A 17,690-nucleotide genomic window follows, 5' to 3' on the forward strand; every position below is an offset into this window, starting at 1 on the left:
TTCTTTATTGTCTGAGCCACCAGGGAAAGGAAATCCAAAAAATAGGGGATATATGTGTAAATACAGCTGATTCACTTTGCTGTACAGCAGAAACTAAAACATTGTAAAGCAACTATATTCCAAATTTTAAAAAATACATCAATTTAACTTCTCTCACCAATAACAGAGGAGAGTTTCAACTGCTCCACCTCTTTGCCTATATTAGATACTGTCAGTCATGTTAATTATAGCCATTCTGGGGTGTGTGTAGTGCTATTGCAGTGTGGTTTTAATTTGCATTTCCATGACGGCTAAAGGAGCTTGAATATCTTTTCATTTGCTTTTGGACACTGGATATCTTTTAGTGAAAGTCTGAAGTCTCATCCATTTTTCTTTTGTGTTGTCTTTTTCTTACTGATTTTCAGAAAAGCTTTCATATTTTGGCTGTGACTGCTTAACAGATTCATGTATTCTTCCATACTCTCATTTGCCTATTTGCTCTCTGATGCTCTGTTTGAAGAATAGGTCTCAATCACATTAATTAATTAATTAGTCTTTTGATATCAATTGATTCACATCTTTCTCCTGCATCATCACCCTACCTTCTGCTTTACATTTCTCCAATGCCTTTTCAATAGGTTTAAAAAACAGTTTTGCCAGCTTTTCTAGACAGTCCCAATGAAAGAATGAGGCCAAACTCCCTCAGGCAATCACCATGAACTTGTCTAGTTTTTCCCTCTGGCATTTTTATATTTCCAAATTCACACTCTGAGTGCTGTTTCTTGGTATAACTTTCTAGACACTTTATATTGATTTTATATCGTGGAAGGTGAGCATTTATCTATCTTACCCTTGTGCTCCACATCCTTCTATCCTCCCAGGACAGTTATTTTGTCATTTCAAACTCCCAACTACATGTACTTTACACTATATCAAGACTATCTAAGAACTGTTCACTGCAGATTCATGGGGCCAACAAGAAATTTTCAGAGTCAGTTGTATGCATTTGAGATGATGAGTGCGATTCTCTTTGAAGTCGTCAGGATCCCCAATCGATGTTGTAAAGTTTCCAGATTCATCTCAATTAAGACAGCAAGCTCTCGCCATTCTTACACTGAATAGTTCCCCCTATATAGGAGTGACTCCAAAGGCCCATGTGGTGTGGAATATACCAACTGACTGAGGCCTCACTCTGAATTTCTAGGACCACCCAGTACCCACATCTCAACGTGTGTGCGTGCTCAGTCGTGTCCAGCTCTTTTGTGACCTCATGGACTGTGGCCCGCCAGGCTCCTCTGTCCATGGGATCTCCCAGGCAAGAGTACTGGAGTGGGTTGCCATTTCCTCCTGCAGGGGAATCTTCCTGACCCAGGGATCGAACTCACGTCTCCTGCATTGTCAGGTGGATTCTTCCCCACTGCGCCGCATCTCAACACCGTGCTGCCAGTCTCTTCTGTTGCCATATATGCTGCAACTCTTGTGGAGTGAGACTTGGAAAAACGGCCTCAAAAAGAATTCCAACTGCTAAGCCTGGTGGTGGAAGAGAAGATGACGGCGGCTGGGATATACGATGTGAATAGACCCTGCGACAACTCTGTACGGAAATCTCAAAAGGCATTTTTTCAATATGTTTCATTTGTGTTTTTTAAATAAGAGAATTATAAAAGGCTATGGGATAGACTCTTTTCAGAAGTCAAATGTTGTGTTTCAAATTACTGTCCCTATAAATACATGCATACTTGTCATTTCACATGTCCTGGGTTTCACTTGGAAAAGAGAGTCAACGTGCAGGTCACCCAAAGCAAGAGGGTACCAGGTATAAAGCTGCTTCCTGCTGGTGCGGAAGGAAAGTTCTCACCGAGACAAAGTGGCCTTGCTGCCCTCTTCTGGAGTTGGGGTTATAAATGTTACTTGCAGCAACACTTTATTTTTAGTATTTGTGTTGCTGTATTTCTTAGTATGAGGTTCCTGAGAAACTTCTTCTCACTGTTTTCCTTCCCCATCCCTTCATCCCTCCAACCGAGCCCAGTTCCTGGCTAATAGTGGAGGAACGCCACCCATGCCCTGTCATCTGAAATTAAGTTCAGTAGGTTTCATAGAGCCTGTGGTCTCCTATCCCTTCAGAGTCCACATGGATGTCCCGCTCTCCTGGCCCTTGCCCTGCCTCTCCGAGGAGGATCTGTTACAGCAGGCAGGTAGCTCAGTATGAGCAGAGAAATGGGGGCAGGGGCCAGGTGGCAGGAAAGCATGCATCTTTTAAACGGTGGAGGTCCTCAGGCAGATAAAGGAAAGCAGGACACCTCCAGACTATCAGGAAACTACTCTTTCTGGGTGATAAAGGTCCGAATAACAGATGAAGAGCCGCAGAGAGTGTATTAAAAAACAGAGACATTACTTAGCCAACAAAGGTCCATATAGTCAAAGCTATGGTTTTTCCAGTAGTCATGGATGGATGTGAGAATTGGATCACAAAGAAGACTGAGTGCCAAAGAATCGATGCTTTTGAACTGTGGTGCTGGAGAAGACTCTTGAGAGTCCCTCGGACTGCAAGGAGATCAAACCAGTCAATCCTAAAGGAAACTAGTCCTCAATTTTCACTGGAAGGACTGATGCTAAAGCTGAAGCTCCAATACTTTGGCCACCTGATGTGAAGAGCCAACTCACTGGAAAAGACTCTGATGCTGGGAAAGATTGAAGGCAAAAGGAGAAGGGGATGACAGAGGATGAGATGGTTAAAGAGCATCACCAACTCAATGGACATGAATTTTAGCAAACTCCAGAAGATAGTGAAGGGCAAGAAAGCCTGGCGTGCTGCAGTCCATGGGGTCAGAAAGGGTGGGACGTGAGTTAGTGACTGAGCAACAACAACAGACAAAGAAAGGTGGGGACAGGTGAGAATCTCCTGCATCCAAATGTAACCTTTTGCTCACTGTGCTCTCCTTATGATAATACTATCTTACAGGTAAGAAGTACTCATCAGGCACCAGGGCTTCCCTAGCGGCTCAGATGGCAAAGGATCTGCCTGCAATGTGTGAGACTCGGGTTCAACCCCTGGGTTGGGAAGATCCCTTGGAGGAGGAAATGGCAACCCACTCCAGTATTCTTGCCTGGAAAATCCCATGGACAGAGGAGCATGGTGGGCTACAGTCCATGGGGTCCCAAAGAATCAGACATGACTAAGCAATTGAGCACGCGTGCGCGCGCGCACACACACACACAAACACACACACACACACGCACCAATGGCCATGACACTTCCAATCTAAGCTAAAAGGGGATAAAAATCCCCCCTCCCTTCCGGAAAATAGAGCTGGGCTGAAAATCAGGAAATATGACTTCCTTCACCAGTGACTATTCCGCTCCTTCATTTGTATGCCCCTCATAACCATCCTGCCAAAGAGGCCTGGTGTGACAGCTCCTCCCCTGTCTGCCTGTTCTCCCTCAGAGTGTATTCTTGCTTAAATAAGCTTTCACTTTACTTTCTTAACCTCTCTGCTTCATCTCCAAATTCTTTTGCAACGAAGAAAGAATCTCAAATTCACCAGCAACACATTTAATAGCAGCAGCTTTGACACCAGGGAGACCTTACAATGAGCTTCATTCATTCACCAGGCATTTATTAACCACATACTCTTGGGCTTCCCTGGTGGCTCAGTGCTCAAGAATCGGCCGCCAATGCAGGAAACACAGGCTCAATCTCTGGGTGGGGAAGATTCCCCTGGAGAAGGAAATGGCAACCCACGCCAGTATTCTTGCCTGGAAAATCCCATGGACAAAGGAGCCTGGCAGGCTACCATCCATGGGGTCACAAAAGAGTTGGACACAACTTAGCAGCTATACAACTGGATCAGGCAGCATACTGAGCTCAGGATACAGAGATGACAAGACAAGGTCCCTGCTCTCAGGGGTCACAGTTTAGTTGCCTCTGCATATCCACAGGCATTACGCAATGTTATGTATTTGTGTCAGAAATCTGTGGGGTCACAAGGAATGAATGGTGGTGCTAGGAAATTCACCAGGCAGATGTGGGGGGTGGGGTGGGGAGAAGGAATTCCAAGGGGAGGAAGAAGTATGGACACGTGTAGGTGGGCAAGGCTTGTGTGGTCTGGAAACCATATTGGGCTTGTTATGGCCAATGAGGGCTGGACATGTAAGACAGGATGTTTTGTCATGGAGCTTACCCAGAGGGGTGGGTGGCCAGACAGGCTCACAACTGTCAGAGGAAGCAGGAACTAGTAAGAAATTAAAAAAATATAAAGATGGATAGGGCACTAAGAGTTTGCACAAAAGGGAGAGAGAATTTGGGGTTGGAGGCATCCAAGGAGGCTTGGTGGGCTGGATGGATTGCAGTGATGGGAGAACATTCCAGAAGAAAGGGGCAGAGTGGGTGTGTGTGTGTGCATAAGAATAATGCTATTCTTGAGTAAGACAAGCTCATTTTCATAGATCAGAGAGGCTCCAAGAAGCTGGGATGACAACAGCTAGTGTGTGAGTGTGTGTTGGTGTTAGGATGGGGGGCAGGCAGTGAGGGGAAGTGAGTGACATGTGATGTACAAGTCCCAAGCTGGGTTGGATTTGGAGGACACCATTTGGGAAGCCAGGGGTAACTTTGGCACACCTTCCTTGATTTAAGTTGTATTAGGCAGAGGAACCAGAGATCAAATTGCCAACATCCGATGGATCATCAAAAAAGCAAGAGAGTTCCAGAAAAACATGTTTCTGCTTTATTGACTATGCCAAAGCCTTTGACTGTGTGGATCACAATAAACTGTGGAAAATTCTGAAAGAGATGGGCATACCAGACCACCTGACCTGCCTCTTGAAAAACCTATATGCAGGTCAGGAAGCAACAGTTAGAACTGGACATGGAACAATAGACTGGGTCCAAATAGGAAAAGGAGTACGTCAAGGCTGTATATTGTCACCCTGCTTATTTAACTTATATGCAGAGTACATCATGAGAAATGCTGGGCTGGAAGAAGCACAAGCTGGAATCAATATTGCCGGGTGAAATATCAATAACCTCAGATATGCAGATGACACCACTCTTATGGCAGAAAGTGAAGAGGAACTAAAAAACCTCTTGATGAAAGTGAAAGAGGAGAATGAAAAAGTTGGCTTAAAGCCCAACATTCAGAAAACGAAGATCATGGCATCTGGTCCCATCACTTCATGGCAAATAGATGGGGCAACAGTGGAAACAGTGGCTGACTATTTTTCTGGGCTCCAAAATCACTGCAGATGGTGATTGCAGCCATGAAATTAAAAGAGGCTTGCTCCTTGGAAGGAAAGTTATGACCAACCTGATAGCACATTCAAAAGCTTTCATTACTTTGCCAACAAAAGTCCGTCTAAGTCAAGGCTATGGTTTTTCCAGTGGTCATGTATGGATGTGAGAGTTGGACTGTGAAGAAAGCTGAGCACCGAAGAATTGATGCTTTTGAACTGTGGTGTTGGAGAAGACTCTTGAGAGTCCCTTGGACTGCAAGGAGATCCAACCAGTCCATTCTAAATGAGATCAGTCCTGGGTGTTTATTGAAAAGACTGATGCTAAAGCTGAAACTCCAATAATTTGGTCACCTCATGCGAAGAGTTGACTCATTGGAAAAGACCCTGATGCTGGGAGGGATTGGGGGCAGGAGGAGAAGGGGATGACAGAGGATGAGATGGCTGGATTGCATCACTGACTCAAAGGACATGAGTTTGGGTAAATTCCAGGATTTGGTGATGGACAGGGAGGCCTGGTGTGCTGCAATTCATGGGGTCACAAAGAGTCGGACACGACTGAGCGATTGAACTGAACGGAACTCAATGCTTTTGCAGAAAAACATTTATTATTAAAATCAATCTAAAAAATACAAAATACACATAGATTTTTCTTAAGATAAAAAAAAATACAAATTCTAAGAAATCACAACTGCCTCCAGAAGGCCCTCCTTGGTGTGGAGACCCTCTCATGGCCATTAGGGTGGCTGAAGATAAGATCTGAGACACCCTGACATTCTTGGTGGATTTAACTCTCGCGTCAACTCTGTGAGGTAGAGAGGATCACGCCTACAGACGAGAAAACAAGCCCAGCGAAGGTGTGTAATGTGCTCAAGGCCGCACAGCTCGTGAGCAGCAGAATCAGAAGTCAAACCAAGTTCTGGGTCCAGGTCCAATTTCTTTCGGCAACAGCATGAGCAGTCGATAAATGAAGTATGGGGGAAAATAAAGCTGAAATAGGCTGGTGAAATAAAAGCCTTGAAAGCCAGGTTGAAATAAAGGTTGCAAGCCAAAAAGAACGTCCATGGCCCACTAGGGTTAGATCCAAGAGGTAAGAAGAAGTAAGGCAATACGGCCCCAGGAGGTCTAGTCATTCTCATGCTGGCTTCTTTGGGGCCACTCTGATCCCTGAGACTGGGCATGACCGGTACTGAGCAATGGCGTTGTTCTCATGGTAATAGTAGGAACCATGCCTCTTCTTCTGTTTGTTTTCTATTTAGTGTTGTGCTAGGCACAGAGCCTCAGAATCACTGACCAGCCCCTCTGGAAACGAATGCTAGAGAAAGGGTGTCAGCCATCTGTAACTTCTCCCAAGGTGCCCTTGCCACGCAGAGGATATATCCTGTAGTCGATGCAATGGGAGAGATCAGTGTTACTGGTTCTGAAAGGAAATCAATGCAGACTAAGAATTGCTGGGGGCAGTTGCAATTTTCTAGATCTATTACTTTCCATTTGGACGTTGGCAAGACAAAACATTGTGTTGCTATGAAAATCAAGGAGATTTATGTTCTCTTCATTGTAGGAAAACAACAACTCCATAAAGGACCCCCAAATGGCAACTTAAGGGCTTCCTAGGTGGCTCAGTGGTAAAGACTCTGCCTGCTAATACAAGAGACACAGGAGACTCGGGTTCGATCCCTGGGTCACGAAGATCCCCTGGAGGAGGAAATGGCAAATCACTCCAGTATTCTTGCCTAGGAAATCCCATGAACAGAGGCACCTGGTGGGCTACAATCCATGGGGTCGCAAAGAGTAGGACATGACCGAGCAACTGAACACAAAGGCATGCAAATGGTAACTGGCGGAAATAAAAGGTACAGAGTTATCTGTGGCTTGCGATAAGTGGAAACTGCTCCTTTGCCTAGGAGATGGTGGTTACATTTTGCAGCTGAATAGCACTGTCTTTCTTCCTTTTCTTTTCTTTCTTTAGAATGCATTGAGAGAGTTTATTGAGAAACCAGTCAACATCCTGGAGATCCTCAGGCCACCTCAAGTACTGCCGTTTCTGGACGAACCCTCTGATGGACTGATGCCTCATCAGATGGAACTGGGACAGGGACCCCACCACCACCATGATGAGGGCGCCATTGAGGTCAGCTAAGCACCTGCTCTGGGCATAACTGAAGGCTTCGAGGCACCACCCGTCTCTAAGGAAGTGTCTGCTCACGAGACAGACAATCTTTCTGCTGCTCCACACAGCATCCTGGATGTTGGCAATGTGGTTTTCCCCGGGCATAAAGTCTCTTTCTTCAAAGCACAGGTTAAATCTGTTTTGGCTGTGGTACTGGACATCCAGGTGTTTGAGCAAAGCGTTCTGCACCCATTCAAAGTCTTTGCTACTGAAGCACAAATAGGCATCGTATTTGTACGTATCTGATTCTCTTCCCTTGATGGGGTCCTTGAACAGCAGACTCTGGGCTTTCTTATAACAGATGAAACAAAACCCCCTGAACTTAGTAACCGTGAGGGTGATCACGAGGAACAGAGTCAAGGTGACAGTGACCAAGATGAAAAGGGAAAACTTTAGGGACTCTAAAACTTCTTCTTCTTCACAACTTTCTGTGGAAAGACTGTAAATGGAAACCCCAGCCAGAGAGTTTGGGTACATGCAGTACATGTCTGCTGGAGACCCAGCTATTGTGATATTGGTTTGATTGAGCCAATGGATAAAAGCACTAAGTTCACACTCACAGATGAAATTGTTATGAGTTATGTCTATGGCACTCAGTGATGCAAATAAATCAGGATCAGGAGAGAGGAGCTGGTTTCCAGATATATCCAGGATCTCTAAGTTAGCAGGTAAGTCGCCAGGAAAAAGAACAGTCAGCCTGTTGTCTTTGAGGCTGAGTCCCCTCAGTGCAGTCAGATGATGAAATACTCCTGGTGGAAGGAAATTCAGGTAGTTTTTATTTAGATAGAGGAGTTGGAGATGAGAAAGCCCCTTAAAAATATCCCAACATGACCCAGTTTCCCAGGCAAGCTGCAACATATTTTCTCCAAGGAAAAGCTTTTCTAGGCTGGAATTCTCTGAAGGGGCATGGTTTTGGTGACAAAAGGAAAAGCGATTTTGATTTAAAATGAGAATCTGGAGATGAGGTACCTGGAGAAGGAAGTGGAGATCATTCAGATTTTCTAGCCTATTCTCTGATAATTGGATGAAATTGGCTGTAAGTGGGATGTTTGGCAAAGTCATCAGCTTATTGCCACTTAAGAAGATATTAGGAATGCTTGGAAGAAAATAAATTGTTTTAAGAGCATTATCCCGGAGGTCCAAGGTATTTAATTTCCCCAGGAATTTGAATGTTTCATCCTGAATGATCCCAATGTGATTCTTCTGCAGGTCAATATAGGCCACCTTAGGTAGTCCATCGAAATCATAATTATATAATTCCCCAAGAAGGTTATATGATATATTGAGAACTTGGAGGTTGTCGAGTCCATAAAACGCATTCCTCGAAATACTGTTTATCTTGTTGTAGGCGAGGTTTAGGACCTTCAGCTCCTGGAGTGTCTCAAAGATTCGGAAGTTCAGGGAGAAGATATACCCATGTGAAATGTCCAGCTGTATCATCGAGCTCCTGGCCAGCCCAGCAAAGGTGTGGTAGTCAGGATCCTTCAGGTTGGAGAAGCCAAATGAAGAACCCATAATGTGACGAGTAAGAACCAAAGAGAAAATCTGGCTCCCATTGATGGCATTGCTGAAGTTTCTCATGATGTCCACCCCCCAGCCATTGCCAGAAACATCTAGGGTTTCCAGGACCATGTTTCTGAATGGGTTCAGACACTTGTTCCAGTCCACTGAGACCCTGCTGTACAGCTGGTTATCAGCAAGGCTTAAGAAGGAGAGTGTTTTCCCTTGGAGGGGTTTGAACTCCTGCTCACATACAATAGGTATTTTGTTGAAGGAAAAGTCAATGGACTTCAAGGAATTCAGTTCCCGGAATGAGGGATGAAGGTAAAGACTCTGAATTTTATTTTTGGATAGGTCCAAGTGAGTCAAAGATGCCAAATTTCTGAAATAACCATCTTTTAATACAGCATCGGAGAGACCACAGGAAAACAGTCGAAGTTTAGTGAGGTGGGGCAGTCCCTGAAAAGCATCTGGATGCAAGAAGTTTATCTGACTTCCACCCAGGTCTAGGATCCTGAGATTGGGCAGGTTTCGGAAGGCTTCTCTGTAAATTGTCAAGGGGGTAAACTGAGTTCCCAGCTCCAGCAGCTGCAACTGCTCCAGGAAGGGGAAGGATGCGGTTGTGACTGTCCTGATATAGTTGAAGCTGAGCAGGAGGCTCTTGGTGGTGTTGGGGACCTGGGGCACTTGGGTGAGGTTGCAGGAAAGATAGATGGCTCTCCAACCATCAAAGAAGCAGGAAGACATTCCAAGTGCAGGACTGGTCAGGAGTACGACTCCTAAGAGAAGGTCAAGGCAGTCTCCCATGATCCTATGGAGAAGAAGGGAGAGTGAAGACACAGACATCTAAGCTCAAGGCACTGAGCAACAGCCTTGAGGGTGTTAGGGCCTGGGGGACCCCTTTGTGATGTGGTTGCTTCTTAGACCCTGTGTTCCTCTGGGTCCGTGGCCATGCCTATTGGCAGATACTGTGTGATGCAGACAGAGCTTTTCTCTCTTTTTATCTATTATGTTGCATTTTTTTAAAAATAGCAAGCATGGTTGTAAGTACTTCAGAAAATATTTAATCTTTGTGATAACTCAGCATTCATTCATAAGGTTGTGAATTCATTCATTCAAGATTTGCTGATGGAAGTTGGGGAAAACATTAGGAAGAGATATATTTGAAATTCAGCCCAGCCAGGGACCCCATTCCTTTCCCAAGGCAGCCTCTGCTGAGGACTAGAAAATAAATCCACTGATTTTTCTTTCCCCTCTAATCTGCCAAAAATACTAAGTCATCTCTATTTATCCATCCTCACTTCCTACACAGTATAGCTCATCATGTAAAAATTGGGTACACCATTTTTCAGTTTAATAAGGATGCACTAAGCACCAACTGCATGCCTGGCACTTGTGTGACCATGTGAGCGTACAACTAAACAAAAACCAGACCCCTTACCTAGTCCAACAGGTAAATTCACTGTCTGTCTGGGTTGAGCATTTGCTTGTACAGAGCGGCAAAAGGCGCCGAATGAAGGTGTCCGCTATGTTCTCAGTGCTGTGCTGGGAGCTGTGAGGGTACAGAGGGTGCACACGGGCCCCTCAGAGAGCTTCACCTCTACCCACCGGCATGGCACCTCCAGCTGCTGCCTGCCAAGTACTCAACTTGAGCTACGTGTAGTATCAGAAGGCCTCTGCTGGAAGGTAAGGGAGGAGCTACATGGCTCAGAAACATGTAAAATATCACGTATGAAACGAGATGCCAGTCCAGGTTCAATGCACGATACTGGGTGCTTGGGGCTGGTGCACTGGGACGACCCAGAGGGATGGTGTGGGGAGGGAGGAGGGAGGAGGGTTCAGGATGGGGAGCACGTGTATACCTGTGGCGGATTCATTTTGATATTTGGCAAAACTAATACAATTATGTAAAGTTTAAAAATAAAATTAAAAAAAAGAAAGAAAGAAAGAAACAAGAAGAGGGCTCTGGTTTATGAAAACATCCCTGGTTCAGTTTCCATATCTGGGTAGACAGCATGAAGAGACCATGGCCCCAGAGGAGACACCAGCCCTGGATCACCTGCAGGCTCTGAAGAGTCTTTGTTGTATTGGGGGTGATTTGTGGTAGGGTTTCCACAGCACCTTTGAGGCTGTGACACACATCAACTCCTGAGTTGACCCAAAGTATCAAAAGCAGGCCACGTTAGCAGTAGGCCAGCAAGACTTCCCTGGTGGCCCAGTGGTTACGAATCTGCCTGCCAGGGCAGGAGACACGGGTTTCATCCCTGGTCTGGGAAGATCCCACATGCCGTGGGGCAACTAAGCCCATGTGCCACAACTACTGAACCCACATGCAGCAACAAAGATCCAAGGCAGCCAAAAATCAATACATTAAATTAAAAGAAAAGAGTTGGGGGGGGCATGGTAACTCGTGTACACCATCAGATGAAAAACAACCATTGCCATTTCACATTTGAAATTAAACAATTTCCAGTTGGTAGTAATTAAATATAACCTACTATTAAAAATAAACCCCAAACCAGGCACTTGAGAATCATAGGAAAAAACTTGGTGAGGATGTTTATTAAGGCTCTTAATTTCTCTGCCATTTCCACCCATGGGCTCAGGGTAACAACAGCAGAGTCACCTTTGTTCTCTGAAATGTCACCCCCATGTTAGCAAGTCAGTTTTACCTTCCAAGTCTACTCTGTTCAAGCTCCCATCTCTTGAGAGTTCTCACTGATCTCTCTTATTTCCAGTCTTATCCTCCGTTTCCCAAACAGCAGCCAGGGTGTTCTTTCAGAAACATAACCCAGAAGATACCACGCCTCCGCACAGACCCCCTTCCTCCTCCTCCCACTGCTCTGGGAATAAAATCCTGCAAAGACTTCCTTCATCTGGTTCTTGCCTGTCTCTGCCACACCCTCCTCCTCAATAACTTACTCAATTAATTTTTGCTGAGCATCTGTGTCTGGCACTGTTTTAGTGGTGAACACAATAGACCAAGCCTGTATCTCCAAAAATGCATGTTTGCAACATAAACCAAATTTTGTACCTGAGTTCAGAGGGTTCACTGTTCTCCTGAAGGCTACCCCTTTCAATCTCATGAGGAAAACCCTTGGTTTACATATGCCCACCACCAGGTTTTACGTTCTAGAACAGGGCTTGGGAAACTTTTTCTGTAAAGGGCCAAATGGTGAATATTTTAGGCTTTGCAGTCCAAATACTGTAGTTTATTAACCTCTGTTTTAGAAGAAAAGAGAATGGAAACTTTGATTTCACCAAGGAGGATTTTAAGTGACTGCAAGATAAACGTGTTCTGATACTGAACTGATATTTGCAGGAAAGAACTAGCTTGGCCCCCAAGATACTGACAGTTTTGTGGCTGTTGCTTTATTCAAACATCAGAATGAATTCTCGTCTTATGTAACCTGACAGGAAAATCCTTGCAGAGACATGGGAGTGAGAATGCCAGTTCAGAATAACAGTGTTAAAATGTCTAGTTTCAATCCTGTTTCTTCACGGACCACTCAGGCTGGCCTCCAAATGTTGACACTGTACAAGGCAGCTTGACCTTGAATTCATGGTAACAACAAGTGAAAGAAAAGTCCCAAACAACACATGTTCAATACACTCAATTTTCAAGTCTATAACAGGGAAGCTAAAATTAAACAGCAAGATAGGCCAGTTGAACAAACAGATATTAAAGAAAATCATTTGGGTTCATGTCATGCTATGAAGACATGCTACAGACCTATTTTCTCATGAAATACAGCAAAGTGTGAAATAGCTACATCTTCATCTCTGAAGCAGACTTCTACAGGTCAGGTGGCAGGATACATGAGTAGAGGAGCCAGGTGACCTGGTGAGCCACCAGGAGTCTGGAGGGGTTATTCATGAAGACAGAAGCTAGGAAGAGGGACCATCCCAGGAAGGGGTGTCCTGGAATGAGAACCAGGATCCAAAATGGGTCGAAATAAATACCAATGAATGCCCTCTATGAGGGCAAATCTAGTTTCAAGGTGGGAACCAGGCCATAGAATTGTTTCAGACCAAATGTCAGAAAGATGAGCTTCCAGAGTGAAGGCAGGCTGTGAGACAGGGTGGGCAGCAGGTGTGGATTTAGGGAACCCAAGAAAAAAAGATCAAGTGACCTAAAAGTCCAGACCCTAAGTGGGTTGAAGCCAAAGGGAGCAAGAGGGATGAGAGTGTATTGGGGTAAGGCCTGGAAGAAGCCTGTGCCAGACAGGGCTCATCGCTTCTTGATCCCAGAGCAGCTGGTTGCTGGCAGCAGCTGCTGACCCCGCAGAGGAGGGCGCCATCCAGGGGTGTCTGGGGTGAGTTCTCAGCGGCAGCAGATAGAGCGGCCTGGCAGTGCGCTCCTAAACTATTAGTAAAAAGATGGTGAGAATCAACGTGTACGGACACTGTTAGTTCCGCCATCAGGCGATATACTCAGTCCTTCCTAAAAATCGCTCGGCTATGCAAAATCACACAATAAAACCACAGGACTTCTGGGGGAAAAGAGGGCCGCACACAGCATGCAAAGCCTTCATCGGCAGCACCTAAAAAACCTAATGAAAATGGTAGCACCGTTTTCTACATGTATGTGGATAAGAAATATGCGCACACACTGCAAGAAATATCGCTTTCCTTGAAAAAGGCCTGAGGGCTGCTGCGCGGGAGCTACTGTGAGGTGCTAGGAGGAGGGGGTATTTGGTATGGGGAAGTGGAACATCAGTTGGGGATGGGTGTCCGCTCAAAGCACACACGGAGTGTGAAGGTCGCTGGCAGATTTCTGAGATCTTTTCCCTCGTCACATGTTGTTTGGTTCGGCTGGGTCGTTTTCTCCATGAAAGCTTAAGAAACGGCACATCAGCAAATGCAAATTTCACATTCACTAATAAGTTCATGTTGTTCCCTAATATATGAGTCATCTTCCCTAATACAGCAATACTGTTCCTTAATGTGTCAGTCGTGTTGGAACAAAGTTGTTATTTCACAGCAAGCATTATAACAGAACACCCGGTTCTCATTCAAGGCTAACAGTTCAAATTAAGAGTAGGACAAAAGGAGATTTCATATACGAGCTATCCTCTGCACCTGTGTGGCAGAGTCTGGAGAACTCGTGGGACTGGCTCAGGAATCAGCTCTGGGGACCAGTGCAGACTCAGGTGCCAAAGGGCTCAGAACCTTGGGCAGAGAGTGTCACCTCCAGCAGCCTTAGCAGGTTCCTGTCTCAATGAGAGACTGAATGAGACAGGGCCTCAACTCTGGTGACATATGAGAACCACCTGAAGAGCTTTGAGCACTGAAGCTCAGGCTCTCCATAGACCAGTTAAAAGAGACTCTCAGGGGTGTGTACTCTTAAAAGTAACTGAATTTTGTAAACACCCCAAATTTTAGAATCACTGGTATAAACCCATGGTTCTCTAACTTAGCCATACATCAGAACCACTGGGGGAGTTAAAATAAAATACAGGAACTAGATCCCATCTATGGGTGATGTGGTTGGTCTAGGGTGTGGCTAGGGCATCCTGAGATGTCAAACCTCTCCAGGTGATTCCAGTTTCAGAAGGTTGGCTCACATGGCTGCAAGTTTGATGGTACTTTAGAACCGGTACAGGTATTTGCACACCACAACTCATAATGTTGTGCATTATGCACAACAGCCAACAGGTAGGAATGACCCAAATGTCCACTGATAGATGCGAAGATAATGTGGTACATCCATAAAATGGAATATTACTAAAAACAGAGGAAAAAGCTGGCACACGCTTCAACAACATGTGTGAACCTTAAAGATACTCTGCATGAAATAAGTGAATCACAAAAGACACATACTGTTTGATTCCACTTATATGAGGGACTTAGATTAGTCAAATTCAGAGAGACAAAAAGTGAATAGACGTTTCCAGGTGTTGGAGGGAGGGGTGGAGAATTATGGTTTTGTAGGTTCAGAGTTTCTGTTTTCGATGATGAGAAATTTCTGGAAATGAATGCTCAGTCATGTACGACTCTGTGATCCCATGGACTGTAGCCCACCAGGCTCCTCTCTCCATGGGATTCTCCAGGCAAGAATACTGGAGTGGGTTGCCATTCCCTTCTCCAGGGGATCTTCCCGAAACAGGGATTGAACCCGGGTCTCCTGAATTGCAGGCAGATTCTTTACTGTTTGAGCCACCATCTACAGTATGAATGTCCTTAATGTCAAGTATGGGCTTCCCTGGTGGCTAAGCAGTAAAGAAGCTGCCTGCAATGTAAGAGCTGCAGGAGAGGCGGTTTCGATCCCTGCTTCAGGAAGCGGCATGGCAACCCGCTCCAGTAGTCTTGCCTGGAGAATCCATGGACAGAGGAGCCTAATTTGCTACAAGAGTCAGACATGACTGAAGTGACTTAGCATGCATGCACAATGTCAAGTATATTTGACCACAATCAGAAAATAAAATTAAAGAGAAAAAAGTAATACCACCACTCCTAGAATCTGACTCCTGGAGATTCAGCTGGATAGGTCTCATGGAGCTGGGGAAGAGCATTTTATCACCATATCCCAGATACTTTGAGGAGAGTGGTCCTCAGGCCACACTATGAGAAACCCTGGTCTAAAGGACCCCCTCCAAGTCAGAAACCCCATGCTTTTCTTAGAGGAAGAGAGCTGGAAAGAAATTCAGAGGGCTGTTGAGAATTGGGTTTTTATTACTGAGGCTCACTTGTGTCCAGGGCTCTGAGGGGTAACAGGAGCAGCTCGATCAATGCAGGCCTCAATACTCCTGCCAAACACTGTTAATTAAGATAATGAGACCAGAGGGAGAAGGGTTGCAGCCCTTTTCTCTGAGTTGAATTCATTTAGCTTTAATCCCAGCCGTCAGCAGAGCGGGTTCCCTTTCTTGACTTAATTGCCTGCCTAGCAGAGCCGCTGGCCTCGGCGTGGGTGAGTTACCAGCCTTGGTGTCTCTGCGGGAAGCAGGGAAGCCTACCCAGGGGCCTCTCTGCTCCCCGGGCACCACACTTGGCTGGCAAATCCTGCTGGCCCAGGCCAGGACTGCTCCTGTGCTAATTTAATACTTGGTTCTTAACAAATAATATTCATAATGGGCTGTTTGGCTGCACCTGGGATTCCGAGCTTGGCCGCAAGGCTGGAGAGAGGACGTTTCTCCTGGCAGGTGGTGGCCCACATCTGGCAGGAGGCCGGAGCACCGGGCATGGAGAACCAATCGCTGTCTGAGCAAAACAATTAATTCATTTCCAAATGGGTGCTGGGGAGGGTTTCTCCTGGGTTCACAGAACAATAAAAATCCTGGACCAAGTCCACATGGGGAGACATTCAAGTTCAGCCTCGGGAAAAGGCTCAAGGCCAGTGGACACGGTGATCTTCCCAGGGCAAACGTGCTCTCCAGATGCAGGACACAGCATCACGTCATTGGAACAAGCCAGCAAATGAGCGCTCTGAAGCCAGCAGTGTCGCCAGGGACATGGTCCTTCCAGACCAGCATTCTGCCTCTGACAGCAGTTCCGATAAAACGCATGGTGACTGCTTTGCTGTGAACCTCAGCGTTTGCTCCCCAGATACAAATCCAGCTTTCGCACAAACCACCATAATTTCGAGGCTCTTCCCGAGTGACCTTTTTTTCACTCAACACCACCTCTTCTTGTGGTGACCAGCTGCTGTATTGAGAATCTGTGCTCGTCCTGGAGTCACTCCTCCCAGGCCCAGGCCCGGGCTCTATGCTGGTCACTGTGGGATGTTGGGGGTCCTCTGCCTGCCAAGGTCTCATGGTCTGTAGAGACTCTAGAGCAGTGATGCCAAAGAGGTGTCCTCGCACCAGCAGCATCAGTGCTACCTGGCCCCCCTCCTCTACCTCCTGAATCAGAAGCTCTGGGGCATGGCCTGGCAGGCTGCTCTATCAAGCCCTCTGGGTGGTTCTGATGCACTTTCACATCTGAGAACCACTGGACTCGAGTCTGAAGGGAGGAAAGAAGTATATCCTAATAACTACAATACCACAGAGTGGATACCTCATGCCCACAGAGCTCTGAGCTTCCTCCCTTTCTGCATCCTCCCCAGTCTCTGCGTGCTCAGTTGCTTTAGTCATGTCTGACTCTTTGCAACCCTATGGACTGTAGCAGTTCAGGCTCCTCTGTCCATGGGATTCTCCAGGCGAGAATACTGGAGTGGGTTGCCATGCCCTCCTCTAGGGGATCTTCCCAACCCAACCCAATCGAACCAGCATCTCCTGCATTGCAGATGGATTCTTTACCCACTGAGCTACCTGAGAAGGTACCATTATACACATGAGAAAACTAAGGCCCAGAGAAGTTAAGTAGCTTACTTAAGGCCACACAGCTCTGACTCCCCTCTAATCCTAGTGACTCCGGTGTGGCTGTCAGTGTGGGAGGACTGCTGCAGCCCACCTCTGGGTCTTCATCTGCTGCTCTGTGGTCACTTCCCCTTGGTCACAAAGGGATGGGCTCCTGGGGGAAGGTGAACCTCTCAGCCCTTCACCCCCTTCAGCTCCAAGTGAAGGTCCACCTCACTCCACAGTCACTCCTTCCCGAGATGACCCCTTTGAAAATGCTGAGTTCTCACCCATGCACTTAGCATGACCCTCTCCCTTCCAGGTCTCCTGGGCCCTTCCTTCCACTAGGCTGACTCTCTGATGGCCTCCTGATCCCTCTCAAACCTTCTCTGCTCTTCAAATGCATCTGCCTTTCCACCTCCCCATCATTCTACACCCCAGGGACCTTCTCTTCCAATCCTCTGCCAACACCTTCAACCCAGATCCCTCCTCGCTCTTCTCTCCCATCTGTCTACACTGGCTGCCTGCCCACTGCATGC

At 46.2% G+C, this 17,690-nt stretch overlaps 1 protein-coding gene across 6 annotated transcripts in view; it reads right to left on the reverse strand.

The window, feature by feature from the left end:
• The window catches only part of TLR5 (toll like receptor 5), a 40,675-nt gene that overhangs the window by 9,043 nt on the left and 13,942 nt on the right, over positions 1–17,690 (reverse strand). For 2 of the 6 annotated variants that reach the window (XM_070768014.1, XM_070768013.1), the window contains exon 3: positions 5,795–13,241. The exons of 2 other annotated variants lie outside the window; for them this stretch is intronic. In XM_070768014.1, the coding sequence (XP_070624115.1) occupies positions 7,106–9,721 (2,616 nt within the window). In that variant the 5' untranslated portion in view covers positions 9,722–13,241 and the 3' untranslated portion in view covers positions 5,795–7,105. Of the gene's footprint in view, positions 1–1,364; positions 1,510–5,794; positions 13,242–17,690 lie in introns of those variants that run through there. 2 more of the 6 variants (XR_011560753.1, XM_019976811.2) reach the window with 2 other exon arrangements.

The sequence above is a fragment of the Bos indicus genome, chromosome 16 (assembly GCF_029378745.1).
Source record: "Bos indicus isolate NIAB-ARS_2022 breed Sahiwal x Tharparkar chromosome 16, NIAB-ARS_B.indTharparkar_mat_pri_1.0, whole genome shotgun sequence".
Classification (NCBI taxonomy): Eukaryota; Metazoa; Chordata; class Mammalia; order Artiodactyla; family Bovidae; genus Bos; species Bos indicus.